General features: G+C 46.7%; 1 protein-coding gene across 5 annotated transcripts; it reads right to left on the minus strand.

Annotated features, from left to right (window-relative positions):
• Positions 1-1,967: 1,967 nt before the first annotated feature.
• Positions 1,968-18,890, minus strand: HNRNPF (heterogeneous nuclear ribonucleoprotein F). Of its 5 annotated transcripts, XM_036337313.1 has the most exons (6): positions 18,807-18,890; positions 18,457-18,526; positions 9,397-9,540; positions 8,420-8,571; positions 8,216-8,274; positions 1,968-4,432 (listed from the first exon to the last, which is right to left on the minus strand). In XM_036337313.1, the coding sequence occupies exon 6, from the start codon at positions 4,379-4,381 to the stop codon at positions 3,134-3,136; it is 1,248 nt and encodes a 415-aa protein (XP_036193206.1). In that variant the 5' UTR covers positions 4,382-4,432; positions 8,216-8,274; positions 8,420-8,571; positions 9,397-9,540; positions 18,457-18,526; positions 18,807-18,890; the 3' UTR covers positions 1,968-3,133. The 5 variants fall into 5 exon arrangements, with proteins under 5 accessions (XP_036193206.1, XP_036193203.1, XP_036193205.1 ...); XM_036337310.1 differs by lacking the exon at positions 8,420-8,571; XM_036337312.1 differs by lacking the exons at positions 8,420-8,571; positions 18,807-18,890 and adding an exon at positions 17,805-17,897 and having other exon boundaries at positions 18,457-18,521.
• Positions 18,891-19,067: the final 177 nt, after the last annotated feature.

Genomic DNA, 19,067 nt, shown 5'->3' on the forward strand with positions numbered 1-19,067 from the left:
AATTAACACTGATAAGTGAATTTAGCAGGGCCACAATATCAAACAAATACACCCTTAAAAAATAAAATATTCAGAAATAAGTCTGATTAAATGTGCATGAATTTTATATAAAAACTGAAATCAACAGAGATGCTATGACAGCCTTACAGCTTGATGCACCTGGCCACCCCCAGAGCATGAGTGGGGCTTAGTACAGAGTGGGCTCAGCAGCGCCAGGAGCTGCTTTGTGAGCAGTGAATAGCTCTCTGCTGCATTAGACACATGCACCGATTCGTAACACACAGTCTGAGCTGACTGCTTATTGAGACTTGCCAGAGACACCCCACAAAACCATTTATGAACAGATACCTCCAGGATGGGCTCGCCCTGTCCTTCGTAGCAGATGGCAGGGCAGCTTGTGGAACCCCTGCAGCCTCTGGTCACCTAATAATTGAGGAGGAGCAATACTTTCAAGTGTAAAATAAGATTTCTCCAGCCCTGGCTGGGTGGGTCAGTTGCTTGGAGCTTTATCCCATAAACCAAAAGGTTATGGGTTCAATTCCCATAGGGCACATACCTGGTTTCCGGTTCAATCCACAGTAAGGGTGCGTATTGGCTTCTTACCCCTCCCCCCTCTCTAAAAATCAAAAAAACATATCCTCACCTTAGCCAGTTTGGGTCAATGGATAGAATGGAGGCCTGCAGACCCAAAGGTCCCAGGTTCGATTCCAGTCAAGGGCACATGCCCAGGTTTTGGGCTTGATCCCGTGTGGGGCGTGCAGGGAGCAGCTGATCAATGATTCTCATCATTGATGTTTCTCTCCCCCTCAGAAATCAATAAAAAATATATCCTTGCCCTGGCCATCCTCAATTTAGATCCCGAGTTCTGAGATGCCCCATATTAACCATCTGTCCAGCATCAAGATCCCTCATGTGCTAGTCCAGTCCACACATACCTAGCAGCTTTTCTGATATAATACCCACTTCCTGCTACAGTGGCGTCTCTTCCTTCTGTTCCATGCTCAGTCCACACCATTTTTGTAGAACCTAAGTTGCGCTTTTCTCTTAAGACTATTTTAGATTTTGTATAGGCTGAGGCAAATTTGAAACTTTCATTTTTGACAAAACAAGTACAATATTTTGCACTAAAGGTCAAATATTTTTTGGGGGGTGGATGTTATACTTTTAATTGGGGCTCCCTTCCAACAAATTGACTCCGGTCCTGGATCACAGTGCACTTACAATAGTTTAGCAACCTATTCTGTAAACAAGCTTGGAGACTTTGAGGGGGCAAAAATCAGTTTATGAATCACCTAGTTCAGGTGATGCCTCTGGATAGTCTTTCTCCTGGTAAGCAAAAAAGGCCATTGCTGCTGGCCCAGAGCTCAGGATCACCTTGGGATCTACTGTCATCTAGCACATTCCCTCCAGACTTCCCGTATCTGGACCAACTTAGCAAAGAGATTTTGCACCGTCTGTCATTCAGGCTTCCATAGGTTCTAGGTGCTGTCAGGGCTTCCTCACAAACCAGCAATGTGCTTCTCTATGGTGAATGTTGCCTGAAACTTGCGGATTGTGGACCCATGGAGTGTGCAGATACTGTGAACGTGGTCTATAAAGGGTGCCTGGTCTGTGGCTACCTAGAATCCTCCTGCCACCAGTCTTCTTCAGATAGTCCTAGTTCCACCTGTTGTGATATCTGCAGCATTCCCGAGTGCTGCTGCAGCCCGGAGTCTATGGAATACTAGTGGGAAGGGCAGAAGGTAAGGTGGGCCTATGACGCCCAACTAAGTCAAAAGACTGGAAACAAGACTACAGTCTATCTACGGACTTATTTTTAATAAACTCTTTGGGGAATAACAACACTTTCTCTCTAAACATTCTCTTAAGATACCAGATGATCCTTAAACTGGTGAAACTAGGGACATGTGAGCTACATTATACGGTCATTAAAGACAAATGAGAAAATAAAAATTAAATAAACTCCATTCACATTTTACAATCTTGGCTTTATTGAGTGCATGTCAAAGTTAAGTGTGATGGCAATATGACATGTGTAGAGCTGCCTGGGATTTGGATGCTTCTTCACTCTGCTAGGCAGATGATAATTTTCTAACAATTCTGGAGAGACATCTATTGCTAACCCAGGAGTGTACCCTATAGAAATAGCCATTAAGTATGAAAAAAAATGTTTTATTCAAAACTATGGATTTCTAACTATGAGAAATGGATGCGATTCCAGCACAACGTGAGGGACCAGCAGGGCTGAAGAACAGAGCACAAAAGTCACAGAAGGCAGAGACTGTGTGCTTCTATTTTCCTATTTTCTGGAAGTGTCACCATTTCTACCACCCATTTGTACATAATACTTTTAAAAGATGACTTTTAATTCAGCTTCCTTGTAAAAAGGTAAGGAAAATCAGATTTGATGTGAACTTAAATTCACACTGAAACAGCATTTAAATGAATTCTCTTTAACCACCCAGCCATTTTGCTACTTTTTGGTGAGTAGATAGTCTATGCCAGTCATTGTGAAAAAGTCTTTATTTTAAGAAAAAAGTTTAGTTAACAAAAATTTTTTTTTAACAAATTTCACTTAGCAAAATACACCCAAAAGGAAATCACAGTAAAGAAAGCTTTAAGTCAAGGCCTCACCAATTCCTACAGTATTAGTAATGTGTCTCAATTTTCAAAACTAACTTTTAAAAAGCTTAAACTTAACCTAAGAGATTTTAAATGAAAATAAACTAGAATGAACAAACATGAGAAATGTTCCTCTTTGAATTAGGGATCTAGCACCTTGAGTTTCCCAAAAATCTCATCTCCCCAATGTGTTCATGGTGATATGGTGTAAAAGATCCACATTTGATGTACTTAAAACTAGTTGAAGTCAGATAACATCACCCCTGAAATACGCTACCAAAATATTTAAAAAAAAAAACCAAAAAACTGGAAAGTTTTAGTTTACTCAATATCACATGCCAGAAGAAAGTTTGCATGAGAAAACACTGAAGAGGTAACTTTTTAATCCAGATTTCACAAACTCATGGTGCAAAATGGGTCCCCACAGCTTCTTCTAGAGTAATAACTGCTTTTCATTGCTTGTTGGTTGCCTATGAAAAATTATAACTCAAATGCTTTATAAAATATAAAATTAGTCATATCCAGTCATGCTGTTCTGGCCACTGTAGCTAGCAGCTCCGTAACAGCCACTCACAGATGGGCTCTCAAGGCCACTGTAAGTGGACTGGGCTGATACTCCCATGCCCTGCATCATCTGGCTGCTATATGCCCCATTGCTAGCCCCTGTTGTGGAATTCAAGAAAAGTTCTATGTATCTATGCTGCATGTTGGCCCTGTCTTTGGACATAGCTGCCACAGCTTCTTCATGAGTGGCAAACTCAACATCAGCTTCGCCCGTCACTCTTCCATCAGGGCCAATCTCAATATGGACTCTTACAGGGTTGAGAGGAGAGAAGAAGTTGTAAATGTCATTCTCTGTAGCTTTATACGGCAGCCCTCTCATGTGGACACAGTGTCCAGTGGTACTCTGGACAGTGAACTCGCCATCTCCATATCTGTGGTCATACACCCCCGAGAGACAGTAACTGAGGTCTCTTCCAAACATGTCAGCGGTAAAGCCATAGCCATCGCTGAGACCGCTATACTCCTCATAGCCCCCATAGCCTGCACTGTAAGCACCAGACCTCATCCTATCCAAGCCTGCCTGCTTGACAATGCCAATATATCTCCTGGCTGTACCAGGACGGTCATAGGGCCCTGGCCGCTGTACAGACATAAATTTCAGAGGGGGATCTGAATATGTCCTAACTTCTTCCTGACTGCTCTTGAACACTTCAATATACCTGTGCCCTATTCTCTCCTTGTGCTTTCCTAGAGCCTTCTCAGCTAACTCCTGTGAGGCAAACTGCACAAAGGCTTCCCCTGTAATCTTGCCCTCAGGGTCCACAGGCAATGTGATCCCATTTGGCACGATTTCCAACCCTGAGAAGAACTGAACAATTTCCTCCTTGGTGCATCCAAATGGGAGTCCTCGAAGCCGCACGAAGCCATCATTAGCAGTGTCAGCACTGTTTGGACCACTGTGCTTCAACACCCAATCCATCTCGGTTCTGTGGGACTTGAACACCTCAATGTACCGGTGTCCCATGCTTTCCCTGTCCTTTTTAAGGGCCATTTTCACGTCATCTTCGGATTCAAGTTCAACGAAAGCCTCACCACTCTGCCTGCCTTCTCTAGTGTAGATGAAATGAATGCCTGCGGACCCATCATGAATTATGCAGCCGGAGAGGAAATTCTGCACATCCTCAATAGAGCAGGACCAGGGCAGGCCACGGAGCTTGACCACAAAGCCTTCACCTCCCTCAGGGCCCAGCATCATGGACACTTGGTAGGGCAGACTTCAAATAAACTCAGCTGCTGCTTTTTGTAGCTGAAAAGAAAGCAAAAACTACATAATTTCCCCTTTCATATGTATAAGAAGAACATGCAATAAATACAATTTTCTCCCTTTTACAGCGAAGAAGGATAAGAGAAGTTGAAACACAACACACACACTTGAATTTAAAATTCAATTCCAGGTCTTTCAAAAAACGTACACATTACCTAACAGACTGAGAAAGAACAAACTGGGCCCTGGCCGGCTTGGCTCAGTGGAGAGAGCGTCAGCCCGAGGACTGAAGGGTCCTGGGTTCGATTCTGGTCAAGGGCCCCGTGCCCGATTGGCGGGCTTGATCCCCAGTAAGGGATGTACAGGATGCAGTTGATCCATGATATTCTCTCTCTCCCTTTCTAAAGTAAAATAAAGAGAGAGAATTGGGGAGTGGGGGGTGTTTAAGACCCCTCTATGAGACTCTTTGACATCAAGTAAAAACAAGTGATGAACAGACTAGTTAAAACCACAACAACAGGCTAACATTTCCTTTGGCAGTGGGAATAGGTGTTCTCTTTATAAACAATGCTGCAGGACCCAAGACAGCAATGGCTTGCAGTGAGTGGGTAAGGATCATTTTTTCTAAATTGTCAAATCAAACAAAATGAGTCAAGTGTGAAACCATGATGAAGTCACATCCAGACAAGCAGCCAAGTCCATCACAGAACATTAGTTACATGCATTTCAAATACAGAAATGAAATAAGCTTCTCAGGTTCATATATAAATAAAATCATCACCCTGGCCAGGTAGCTAGCTCAGTTAGTTAGAACATCGTCCCAATATGCCATGGTTGGGGGTTCCATCCCCAGTCAGGGCACATACAAGAATCAACCCTCTCTCCCCCTCTATAATAAATTTTTAAAAAAGTATCAACATAAGCCCTAGCTGGTTTGGCTTAGTTGACAGAGCTTTGGCTTTCGGCCTGAAGGGTCCCGGGTTGTAGGCTTGATCCCCAGCAGGGGGTGTGCAGGAGGCAGCCAATCAATGATTCTCATCATTGATGTTTCTATCTCCCCCTTCTCCCTTCCTCTCTGAAACCAATAAAAATGTATTTTTAAAGGTGTCCACATTAAAAACTTTGGTGGTGGTGGTCGGGAGTATCAACACCACATAATATATATTGTCCGCTTCACTCTGCTGAAGGATAGGAGAAAAACAAACAAACATATACAAGAGGTTGCCCTTCTCATAAGGTGTCATAAAGTACATTGTGGCATCTGGCAGCCAGAGTTCAAGCTGAAACAGTAAAGGTCAAATCCAACCAGAAGGACAGTTTTCTAAAGAGGAGGAACCAAACCAATATATGCATAAGAGACAACAATATTTTTAGTGATCAATGCTCAAAATGGGTACATATAAGGTTATGGAAATTAAATGTTTCATGAAAAGTGTCATTTCACATGAAGTATAAATGCAGCAATTAAAATCAGTGGTGCCCTAGCCAGTTTGGCTCAGTGAATAGAGCACTGGCCCTGGGACTGAAGGGTCTCTGGTTCAATTCTGGTCAAGGGCATGTACCTTGGCTGCTGGCTCAATCCCTGGCCCCGGTCAGGGTATGTGTGAAGGCAACCAATTGATGTCTCTCTCTCCCTCCCACCCCCTTCCTTACATTCTCTCTAAAAATCAATAAGGAAATATCCTCAGGCAAGGACCAATAACAACAAAAACTTGGGCGTATTAGAAAAAGATAAAAATAGAACCTTAGCTCAAATGAAATCACAAAACATCCCTCATAGAATTGAGGTATTTACACTATTAGTGAAAAATATGGACAAATACATAAAAAGAACTCCTAAACTCGCCCAGATGACATCTCTCAGTGGTTGAGCATCAACCTATGAACCGTATATCCAGAATCATATCTGGAATTGGGACTGCCAGCTTTATCTCCAGTGGGGGCAGGCAGGAGGCAGGCAGCCAATCAATGAATCGCTCTCACCACTGATGTTTTTCTCTCTCCTTCTCAGAAATCAATACATACACACACACACACACCTCCTAGTTTTTCTTTAAAACCCACAATTAAAAAAATAAAAAGCACACTGAGGTAATTTGAGCTAAGAAAAAGCAAACTGGTAATAACTGCACCAGTATCAGAGAGAACAAATTATTGACAAGTTACATTTTGATCCATCATTTTCATAATTTAAATTCAGTATAATTTGAGGACTCTGCCTCAAACTCAACGAACCCATCATTACTCTCAGGTGGTCCCATTCTCCACCTTAACCATGCCCTTAAGCCAGTGGTTCTCAACCTTGGCTGCACATTAGAATCACCTGGGGATCTTTTTAAAATCCTGATTTCTGGCCGAAACCGGTTTGGCTCAGTGGAAAGAGCGTCGGCCTGCGGACTGAAAAGGTCCCAGGTTCGATTCCGGTCAAGGGCATGTACCTGGGTTTCGGGCACATCCCCAGTAGGAGATGTGCAGGAGGCGGCTGATCGATGTTTCTAACTCTCTATCTCTCTCCCTTCCTCTCTGTAAAAAATCAAGAAAATATATTTTTAAAAAAATAAATAAATCCTGATTTCTGGGCCTCATCCTCCAGAAATTGTTACTAATGTGGCTTCATCCACGTGATTCTAATGTGCAGCCAAGGCTGAGAACCACTGCCCTAAGTCCTATAAGTAACTCCTGCCTTCAACTATAAAGGCTTCTTACAGTTCTATCTTCAGTCTGAGCAGATTGCATGGCAAAGAATGAGCTAAATAATTCTTTCGTGATCAATGATCCAATTGTCATTTTCTTTTTGTATAGCCCTCATATTTCTAATTCCTATATTATCCCATACCAGGATCTGTTTCTAAACTTCTCTAAGCATAATGACTCAATCTGCTGCTGAAGTGTTCCACGTTAAGGTGACTTTATGTCCCTCTCCCATTCAAAGTCTCAGTGGCTTTCCACTAACATTGGAACACAAACCACAAGGCTTGCAACTCTGGCCTTCCACACACTATCTACTAGTTGGTATCACCCCATAATTTTAAAATGTCTTTATTCCTGTGCCTGAAATGTGCCAGGCTCCCTTGGATTTGACACACAGGGTAATTCTCTCCAAATATATTCCACCAACCTCTGTCTAGCTAAATCCTACTAATCCTTAAAGCCTCAGCGCAAATATGCTGCGGTTCCAAAAGATCTTGCCCTTGCTACAAACTAAATCTTATGATTCTATGCTCCCACAGCATATAGAACGTGTCTTCAAAACTGCATTGGAAGCCTATGTCAGTTCTGTTGGTCATAGCTGCCCCACCCACCAGGTACTGAAGACTGAAGACCAGCAAGGAATTAATTTATGGCCACAAGGGGGAGGGTATCTTCCTCTAGAACAGGGGTGGGGAACCTTTTTTTCCTGCCATGTGGATATTTATATTATTTTGAAGGCATACGAAATTACCAACCTAAAAATTAGCCTGTTCAATTTGGTCAAACATTTAATTAACTCATCCCTAATGCTTTTGGCAGGGCCAGACCAATGATTTCTCGGGCCTTAGAAAGGCCTGTGGGCTGGAGGTTCCCCACCCCTGCTCTAGAAAATGGCAGTCTAGTTAGGCTGAGAAAAAACATGCAGGAAACATAAAAGAACAGGCATTTCATAAGAACCAATTATGCAATTAAACACCACATAAAACTAAACTATTTCCACTTTTGCTTTCATAATCCTCTACACATTTATATTGTTTGCAGAGACAGTACTAAGAACAAGTTTTTCAATTTCACACTCCTAAGGAAATTTTATGCTTGAATATAACACAAATTACATTCCTTAAATTAGCTCACCTTAAAGAACAAGGAGGGATGCCAACAGCCGGAGACACTCCTGGGAGACACGAATTGTCCTAAAAAAGAGCAACATGGCCACCTTGCCTCAGTGCCTGAGAACTCCCCAGAGCAACCAGGTCTGGGGGCTGCCCTCAAGCACTTCAAGGCTTCCCTTTTCATAGGGTAATGCAGAAGATTAACAGCAAGGAAACTCCCACTTGCCTGGAGGCGACAACTCAATTGCCCGATTTCTATACAAAAAACTATCTGAAGAATATTTAAATATCGAGGCGGGTGGAGCAGTTCTCGTGGGGGGTTGGGATGGGGGCGGCAGCGTGTCTTCGCGGGGATGGGCCCCAGAGGAAGTCGCCGGGCTGTAATTCACAAACACCCCGGGTGGCAGCAGAGACACTCAACATTCTTTCCCAGTTTTACCCGACAACTGCACTTCTTATGACCTAACATTAACCTTTTGATTAACTGAGAAGGAATAAGGGGAGGAAGTGTTGAATGAAATACCCTTTTTACAGGAAAAACACTGCCCCCACCCACAGCCACGGGATAAGGCCGCCCCCAAAGGCCTGACTCCGGGCTGAAGTGCAGGAAACATCTGAAAACTAAGCTACAGACAGAACTGGAAGCCCACGTTACCTTCTCTGGACGTGACCTTAAATGTTACCCATTTGCCTTCTCTCACTGTCCTCCTGCGATTATTCAGGAGGCACCATGTGGGGGGAACCTTGTATAAATATAAACTGTTCGTCTAAGACGCTAATCCGGGCCGAGATCCGCACGCCTAACACCGCCCGGCCTCCCGCGAGGCTCCGCATGTGCTCATCGCTCTCCTGGTTCCGGGGACTGCTCACCTCCAGGCGGATCCAATCGAGATAAACCGGGCGCGCCCTCGGGGCGGGCGGGCCGGGCGATTAGGTTTATCTACGCAGTAAACAAGGCGCCAACCGCGCCTCCCACCTTCTGGAAGGTTCGGGACGGGGACTCGGCCCTCCTTCCCAGCGTGTTCTGGGGAGGCCCGAAGGGCATTTCGCCCTCATTTGTAAACTCATTTCAACCCGCAGGTGGCGGCATGCAAGCCAGGCCGTCCGGGCGCCCTAACGACTCGGAAACTCCCATTTCTAAGTCCCAGCCCGCGGGCGGCGCCCCTCGGGGCCACACGGTTGGCTCCTTCCTGTCAAACTTACCGCTGAGGGGAGCAGAGCCGAGGCCGATTTTCATCCAGCGAGCGCGGCTGAGGCCACAGGACCGACGCCGCCGCCTCAGAAACGCAGGGGGCTCCGGGCGAACTGCAGGCGCATCTCCCGGTCGTCGCTCACCTGAAACTGAAACTGCCGGCGGGAGCGCGTTAGTGCGGGCGGAGGCGCCGCCAGGGGCGCGTCGGGCGGTTTCGGCGGGAAGCGTGGCCGCCGTCCCGGACGTGGAGCTCCTGGGGCGACCGGGCACCGGAACAAGGAACGAGTTCGCCCCGCCTCCGACCTGGTGCCCGACAGACCCCGCGGCGGGGCCCGGAGTAACGCCGGAGCCTAGGGCGCCCCAGCCAGCGCCTGGGCGGGGCCAACGGCCGCTTCCGGGGCGGAGCAACTGCGCGCGCGTGAGGGGGGGGGGCAAGCTGAGCGCGCGGGGGGAGCGAATGGGGGGGGGGCCCGAGGGCGGGGAGCGCGGCTCAACCGGACGCGCGGGGATGGGGGGGTGAGGGCACAAGGCCCTAGGCCTCCCGACCCGCGGCGGGAGGGGAGCCCCGGGTCCGAGGGCTACGGGACGACGGGAGGAAGTCCCCGGGCGGCGAGGGGGGGGGGGGTGAAAGAGTTCTCGCGCGGCTCCAACGGGCCTCGGGGCGGAGCTCCCGGTCGAGGGGGGCTTCCCAGGGAGGCCCAGAGGGTTCCCGGACCCGCAGGGAGCCGGCGGCCCCCAGGGCTGGGGCGGAGCTCCGAGTCGGGAACTTCCTGGGACGGTGGGGGTAAGGGTGGGAAAGTTCCTAGGGCGGCAGGGGGGTTAGGGGAACGGCGGGGAAGAGGGGCCCCAACCGCGGGGGTGAGGGTGGCGGGTGGGGGTCGCCCGCTCGCGCGGCTCACCACGACGGGCCGGGGTCCGAGTCCGGAAGGCCGGCGCGCGGCTGCGTCCCGGAGGCAGAGGCCGCGTGACTGGGAGGGCGGCGAGCGGACGCGGGTCACGGGGTGTGAAGGAGGAAGTGCCGGGCCGGCCCGCCAAGATGTCACCAATGGAAACGCGTCCTGCAGGTGCGCCCGGCCCGCGCGGCTGGCCCGGCAGGAAGTGGGAGGGGGCAGAGCGACGAGGAAGTGCGTCCGAGCCTCCGGAGGCGCCGGGAGGAAAGTCCAGAGACCGGGGAGGGGGGGCGGCAGCGAGGTTACGCGGAGGAGACACCGTAACGTTTAAAGGAAACCGCCTCTGAAGCAGGAAGAACTTAGCACGGGAACTAGTGGGTACGCCTCCAGCACCTTGTTCTCTAGACTTGACCAGACTCAAGTCAATAGTTTGCAGTTTTTAGAAGATTAATTTTAAAACACGCAATTCTCAAAACTGTATATCAAACGAGCAGCCACATTTTAGCAACCTTTAAATCCTAATTCAAGTGAACACACTGGAAAACAAGGCAATTGCAGTAATGTGAGTAGCGACTCATATCAGGAATCATAAACTATTAACTGAAAAGTAGAGACAAATGAGCCAGCCCTTCAGCAAATTAACTCCAAAGAAAAAAAATAAAGGGGGCATTTATTGAATAAAAGGAATGTTAAGAGATTTATCAAGGATTTACAATGCATGGGACATTTTTGGATTTTGATTCAAACCGGTAAACACTTATGGGACTGGGGCAATTTAAGAGATATTTGAACATTGACTAGAAATTTGCTTTTAACTATATTTTAGATTTTATAGAATTGTTACGTTTAAAAACAAGGGAATTAATATTTAGAAAGGTATTCTGAAAGTATCTGTGTATGAAATGGTGTGATGGCAGGGATGTGGTTCAAAATTAAGTAGATGGGGGATGTACAGAAAAACTGTCCATAATTGGTAATTGTTGAAGCTGGGGGATAGGATTCAAAATCTAGCCATCCCATCAAAAGTGGGAAACAGACACTAAAAACTCACATAAGTAAAACAATATTCTGAAGAAATTTGTGGAAAGATTATCTACAGAAATGGGTACCTTGACTGCTTCACAAGCATTTATTTCCCTGTAAGTCCTCTTCAAAGTATATCCTCTTGGTAATTTAGTATGTCCGGCATGCATTTTCTCACTTATTGTATTTGAATGTATTTGCTGCAGTTTAGTTTTACATGAGTCTTTTTAGCTTAACTGGTTGGTGACACCGGCAAGGAGGGCGTTAATAATTGATTAATCATGATAATGGTTTCTGCCAGGGAAGGAACAACAAGTACACAATACACCAGGGAGCCTGTTGTGCTAAGACAGAAGGCACCTGAAAGTACCTGCCACAGCTCAACCGAAGAGGAAAGCAGAGTGAGATCATCACACCCTGAAGGTCTGGGGTCTGGTTCGGTATTTTGGACTTTAGATATGGGTGTTGGCCTGCAGACCAAAGGGTCCCGGGTCCGATTCTCTCACACCGATGTGTTTTTCTCACATTGATGTTTCTCTGTCTTTCCCTCTCTTCCACTCTCCCTCAAAATCAATGGAAAAATATCCTCGGATGAGGATTAACAACAAAAAAGTGAAAGGATTTGAGTAATGTGCAGTAGATAAAATAAACCGAACTAGAGTCATTCATTAACCCAGAAATACTGTGCACTTACAACAAGGGTGGGGAACTTTTTTCTGCCAATGGCCATAACAGTCATAATAAAAGAATTAATTTTTAGAAATTCACAAGTGTTTATGAATGAAATAGTGTGATGGCTGGGATTTGATTCAAAATTATCTGAGTGAAATAGATGGGGATGTAGAGAAAACTGTCCATAACTGGAAATTATCGGAGCTGGGTGATAGGATTCAAAACTAGCCGTTTTATGGAAAGTGAGAAATAGACAATAAAGAAATATATGTCTGATCACAAATTCTGAAATGACCAAATACTAGAAAATGAGGATTAACTTACATTAGGGTTCTGAAGAAGTGACATTTAAACAGACCAGAAGCAGAGGTACAAACGTAAAACTCCAATCCACCCCACCCCCACAACCTCCAGCCCCAATAGCTAAGGCAGGGGTCCTCAAACTTTTTAAACAGGGGGCCAGTTCACTGTCCCTCACACCGTTGAAGGGCCGGACTATAGTTTAAAAAAAACTATGAACAAATTCCTATGCACACTGAACATATCTTATTTTGAAGTAAAAAAACAAATATTTGTATTTGCATGTGGCCCGCCGGCCATAGTTTGAGGACCCCTGAGCTAAGGTTTCAAAGTAGAAGTTAGAAAACCATATTAGCCTTTTATTCCTTTGTATATTACTCTACTTATTTCCCCTGATGTTTGTTTTAATTCTTTATAATTTAAAAATGCAACCCTTTGCTAAGATGTTTTGGTTGCTTTGTATAAACATTTTTATTTTGTGGTAAATCCTTTTAATCTTTGTATTCAGTTATTATATGCCTCAATTTCCCAGGAGCTCATGGACTGGAAGTGTGAGAACTCTTATCTAATTTGCACAACATGCAAGTTCCAGATACAAAGCTACCTGAGAGAAGGTGTAGATGGATCATGAAATACCCTAACTTATTTTAAGTGTTTATTGCTATTACTACATTTTTATTCATCAAAGGTCACGATCTGTAAGCAACAGGAAAGCTGTTTTCTATTATCTTTAACTATTGGGCCCTTTACTTTATTTAGAATAACTAAATCTGGAGTTAGAATACACTAGTTTTCCTAAATATTTAGTTATCTAAAGCTGTGTTAACTAAAAAGCAAAAACAGTATAATGTGATGCCAGGTAAATTACATCTATAATGCTTGCATTGAAATTAACTTAAGGGATGAATTTTTATCCAACAGAACAAGCAACCATTGCTCTCTGTTTAAATGTCAATGATTTAACTTTATATAACCAAAACGTATTATATAAACAATCAATATAAAAAATGAGATAGTTTACATTTTTTCATACTAAGTCTCAAAATCCTGTGTGTATTTACACTTGCAGCCCTACTCTATTTGGACTAGTACATTTCAAGTGCTTCCTAGCCACACGTAGCTAGTACCTACCATAGTGGACATTGATCTATATCGTGATTTCCAACCTGTTCATCTCATGGCTCACAAACTGATTTTAAAAGATAGGTATAATTTTGACTCATCCACACAGGACGGCTACTGTTGTGTTGGCTGATGTCATTTTTTTATTTGACACTATAAGGGAAAAATGGTCAGTGCCCCTGACTCACTCTCTCTCTCTGAAATCAATAAAAATAAACACTGCTATTAAGACTTCCCTTGCTAAAGATAAAATCTGTTCTCAATTGAGGGGAAAAATTCATCACTTGTATTAACTGGTAGTACTCTCCCCCATAGTAAGAAATGCTATTCTAGCCTAAGAAATGGAAGTGAGGAGGGGAGACCTTTGCTAAGAAGATAATCTCCCCGTTACCCTACCCCCTAACCTTCCTGTAGTTCTCTCTCCTGAAGCGAGCAGCTCTGGGGTGGGCTTAAAGGCCTCAGGAGGGCTGTGGGTGACACTTATGATCTCCAGGGAGAACTGTGCAGCACATGCCCACAGCCTCAAGGTGTTCCTTCAGGGAGCCTAGAGCTTCCTCCTGGGGCTCCGTGGAGAGTTATCTTGTCAGGTCCCATGCAGCTGCCACAGGAGTGGCGACGCTGTAGCACCTTGTGCTCAATGTTCACTGTTCAGGGACCACACAGCACACTATCCATGGGAGTGAACAGAGCCAAGAGAAGGGAAAGAACATGACAATGCACCTGAGGGGCTTCCAGCACCGGGAGAGAATACCACACACAGGAAAACAGCTTACAGCAGCAGTTTTCAGAGCACAAAAAGTGCTGGGCAAAACCGTAATATTAACAGAAAAAACGAGCACTTTCAGACAATCAAATGCAGAATTAGCTTTCCAGTACTAAAAATTGAGTTGAAATATTTTGGGTGTATTGAGTTAATAAAAATACATTAAAACAATTAAAATAAGAGTGTGATAGGAATTTGTAATATTCATACTAGGTGAGAATTTTTGAAGAGGTATACTGTCAGGGGAAACTAAAAGGAGTTCAGAATTTTTCATTTCAGTTTTGCATTACCAGCCCACCATTAAAAAAATATTTTTTTAATCTATTGATTTTAGAGAGGGGGAGGGGAGAGAAACATCGATTTGTTGTTCCCTTTCTTTACCCATTCACTGGTTGATTCAGGTATGTGCCCTGACCGGGGACTGAACCCACAACCTATCAGGACTATGCTCAACTGAGCTACCTGGCCAGGATCCCCTCACCCCCACCTAATCATCACAATTTCTCTATAAATTGAGAACAGGGAAAACTTTCCTGACCATGTCTCAAAAAACAGAATAGGGGGGAAATAACATCAAATCTCATTACATTAAAAACCAAGCCACCTCTGTATGGCTAAAACCACTATAAGCTAAGCAAAAATACCAATGATAAAATGGGAAAGATATTTGCAATTTATTTCCCAAGTGTTAGTAATAAACAGCTTCTAAAAAGACACAAAATGTCCAACAATCCAGACAAAAAGGCTTACACATGAAATGATGCTCAACTTCATCCATATAAGACAAACTCAAATTTTAAATGAAATAACACTTGAAATACCTATCATATTGATAATAACAGAATTTTGCTAACAAATATCCCTGGCAAGGTTGTAGATAATAAGCAGGAACTCTCCAATACTGTTTGTGGAAATATTAAATGGCTCAACCCTTATGGTCAAAGAGGGAAAAGATACCCACAAAGGCTATTCACTGCAGCACCACTTCTAACAGAGAAAGACTAGAAACAACCCAGTTACCCATCACTAAGGATCCAGTTGATAAACTTTGGTGGATCCACTTAATGAAGTATTTATTGTACTTTAAACCAAGGAAGCCAAGAACCAATGTGAAGAGCTCCCACTGGCCAAAAATTGGATTAATTTGAGCCAAGAATAAAACCTATCATGGGTAAAAATACAGACTCTGTTAAAATTCATAATGGTACCAGAAAAACTGTCTTTGGCACATGCTAGGGACTGAGTTCATTATGCGGGATATCGATAAACAGGAATAAAAAATGTAACCGCCAGCTAGCCCATTTGGTTAAAGCATCATCCCAATACTCCAGGGTTGTGGTTTGAAACCTGGTCAGGGCATATATAAAAATCAACCACCCTAGCTGGTTTGGTTCAGTGGATAGAGGGTCAGCCTGCGGACTGAAGGGTTCCAGGCTCAAGGGCACATGCCTAGATTACAGGCTCCATCCCCAGTGGGGGGTGTGCAGGAGGCAGCCAATCAATGATTCTCGCTCAGCATTGATGTTTCTACCTCTCTCTCCCTTTCCCTTCTCTGAAATCAACAAGAAATATATTTTTTTAAATCAACCAATGGCCAGGCCGGTGTTGCTCAGTGGTTGAGCATCAACCCAAGAACCAGGAGGTCATAGTTGAAGTCCTGTCAGGGCATACGCCCAGGTTGTGGGCTTAGCTCGATCCCTGGTAGAGGGCATGAAGGAGGCGAGGCAGCCAATCGACGTTTCCCTCTCACACTGATGTTTCTCTCTCGAAAATCAATAAAAACATATCCTCAGGTGAGGATTAAAGCAAATATTTTTTTCAAAAAGATATAATCTACCAAATATAAGGTGTGCTCTTATTTGACTACCAATTCAAACCTACCAACTGTATAAAAATATTTATTAATCCTGGCTGGTGTGGCTCAGTGGTTGAGTACTGACCCATAAACCAAGTTTCAGGCTCAATACCCAGTATTTAAAAATGTATTATAGAAAAGAAAGATCCGAGTCCCAGTCCCAGCTGTGTCACTGAACAAAGTGACTTCTTGTCTCCTGGTCTCCATTTTCTCATCTGTAAAATGGGGCTAATGGAATATCCCCGTATAGCCTGGTCATGAACGTGTGATTACAAAGAGTGAGTGCCAAGGCTCAGACCCAGGGGAGGTTGGCAGGAAGTTACCTTTGTGGAAGGGGGTCCTCCTCCCATTTCTGTAGCCCCTCCAGGCATCTACCCTGTCTCCACATTCTCCTTCACAGTTTTGGCCATAAATAAGGACTAACTCTTCCACTTAATCTTTTTCCTTAAGTCAATCAGCATTTTCACTTGAATATTTTGTTTAATGGGAGCTTTGTAGCAAGACTCAAGTGAAAACCAATCACTTGTCAAAGTGACTAAAATAACTTGGAAATAACAAATCTAATCAATTTACAGCAATGCATACAGGTACATGAGTTCCCCAAAGCAAGGACGGACTCGCCCAACACTAGTGATAGAGCAATCAATCTCTCCCAATATTAACTCACTTTATTATTTTGGGGGGCAGGGGGAAACGGAGTAGGCACATATGAGGTCACATTTTTTGTTGTTGTTAATCCTAACCCCAGGATATTTTTTTCCCATTGATATTTAGAGAGTGGAAGGAAGAGGGAGGCACAGAGAAACATGGATGTACCTTCTCCCACATACCGACCGCCTGGGATTGAACATGCAACTGAAGTAGGTGCCCTTGATGGGAATCGAACCCGTGACCCTTCAGTCCGCGGGCCGAGCTCTAACCACTTAGCGTCGGCTAGAGCATATTCACTATTTTAAGATGAAAAATCTTGTCTAAAAATTAGCACTGAAAACACCAATTTTCACGGACATCCTAATGTATTGTCTAACCGGAGAACCCAAAGTATTCTCATTACTGGAAATTCAGAAACAAGTTAACTTTTAAAAAACGTGGCTAAAATAGTGAGAATTACATTAAGATCGGTAGTTTCAATGACATTTTGAATGAAAAGATTATTTGCAGTTTTCAAAATTCTCCCTGCTCCACCAGGTTCAGGGCGCCCAAAGGCCTCCCCTAACCTCCGCGTTTCCGCTTCCCACCCTCCCACCGCGCGGGGCCAGGAGGCCGCGGCACCGCCTTGCTCCGCGCGCTCGCGGGCTGCTCTCCCGCCGCACACGGGCCGCCGCAAGCAGTTGTGAAACACGGAAAGGGAAGCACGTTCGCTCGTCCCGGGCTTCCAGGCGAGGAAACTGCTGGGAGGCCGTCCAGCGTGAGGCAGGCGGGGCCCACCGGACGCCGGGGGGCGCTCTCGCAGGCGCCCGAGAAGGGGCGGGGGGCTCTCCGGGGCCTGTGACCGCCCAACCGCTTCCATAAAGAATAAAGAGACCAGGGGAGTCGTACCCCGCGACTTGTCCGGCGTCGCCCAGGCCACCGGCGCCCGCTTTGGTGAACCACGCCGAGCACGGGAGGCAGAGGGCGCCGAGAGCGTCCAGAAGTTTCTTAGACGCAGCCAAGAATCAGCAAATATATTCAAAGACACAAAGAAGTCAAAGACGAGAAAAAAGAAACGGCCGATGGCACAAGCTTGCTCATAAAAAGTGTGGCAACCAGGCAAAGACAACGAGACCAAAGTCAGCCAAAACGCAGACACAATACCTCTCGGGCAGGAGACCAACGCAGACAGGCGCTCAGGGCACGCACGCCGCACAAAGAGGAAGAAGGCCGGCCGCAGACACCGAAAGCCGAGGCCTGACGAGCGGGAACGTGGGAGGGGGCGGAGTCAGGCCCAGCCCTTCGCGGGCACCTCCCCAGCGCTCCCAGCCACGTGAAGGCACGGCTTCCACTTTAAACCTCCCTCTCCGCCGGGCGCGGCGTCCGCACCCTACTCCTGCCTGGCCGGGGCGCTCGGCGCGGCTCTCCCGGGAGGCCGCACGAGGCCTTCCTTTCCTCCATTGCTGCAGGCCCTGCTTCTCCGGACCCCACACCTCAACCCCGAGGTCTGGTCCCAGAGTACAAGGCCCTTGACCTCAGGCCCACCTCTCCCAAAGCCAAATCTCTGCCCGCCACCCTCACCCCGTAGGCTCGGCCCTTGACACTCGGCCCCAGATGGATATCTCCTTGTGCGGCCCTTGACCTCCACCCCTCGATCCCCACCAGCGGAAGACCCAGACTCTGGTTGGTCCCGAGTCTGCGGCCCTTGACCTCAGATCCTGCCTCCCCGGACCCCAGATCTCAGCCCTGCCACCCCACCCCCAGGGGGCGCTATCCCCAGCCGGTCGTCAGACCTTCCGCCCGTCCCGGTCCTCACCTCGGGCTCCGAGTCGTCCACGCTCCCTTCTCTGCTTCACATCCGGCACCTCGGTCGTCCCCCTGAGCACCTAGAGGAGGGTGGAACGCAGGACACTTGGCAGTTGTAGGGGAGGCAGTTGAGGCTTGTTTACCATCACCATGGAAACCCCTGGCTGAGCGCCCTGGGCGGGGCTTCCCGGAGCGGTACAGGCCCAAGTCCACAACTAGCGCCCCTTGTGCGCACGCAGCGCTTCACGCTGCTCTCGGCCCCGCGCCCCGAACCCGGGAGCTGCAGCCCCGGCACCCGCGCCCCCACCCTGCTTCTGCCTGCCGGCGCGACCCCTGCTCGGTTGCCCCAAGGAATCCCACCTTTTCCAGGAGGACGCGACGCAGTCCTACTTCCACGACGGAACCGGAAGGACGCAAAAAAGCAGCGGGGCGGGGCCTCCACGGCGGGCATCCGGGAACCCGGACCAACAAGTCGCCATTGTGTCGCGCCCGAAGCGGAGCCGGGGATTGGTCAGCCGGACGGGGGCGGGGCCCGCGGCGGGGGCGGGGCGAGGAGGGGGGCGGCGGGCCGCAGGACCACGGGAGTTGGGCGCGGCGGGAGAACCCGAGCGCTGAGTCTCT

This window comes from Myotis myotis, unplaced genomic scaffold, assembly GCF_014108235.1.
Source record: "Myotis myotis isolate mMyoMyo1 unplaced genomic scaffold, mMyoMyo1.p scaffold_m19_p_15, whole genome shotgun sequence".
In the NCBI taxonomy this organism is placed as follows: Eukaryota; Metazoa; Chordata; class Mammalia; order Chiroptera; family Vespertilionidae; genus Myotis; species Myotis myotis.

Coding starts and splice junctions, on each gene's coding strand:
- HNRNPF (XM_036337315.1), bottom strand. CDS start 4,381: ATGATGCTGGGCCCTGAGGGAGGTGAAGGCTTTGTGGTCAAGCTCCGT.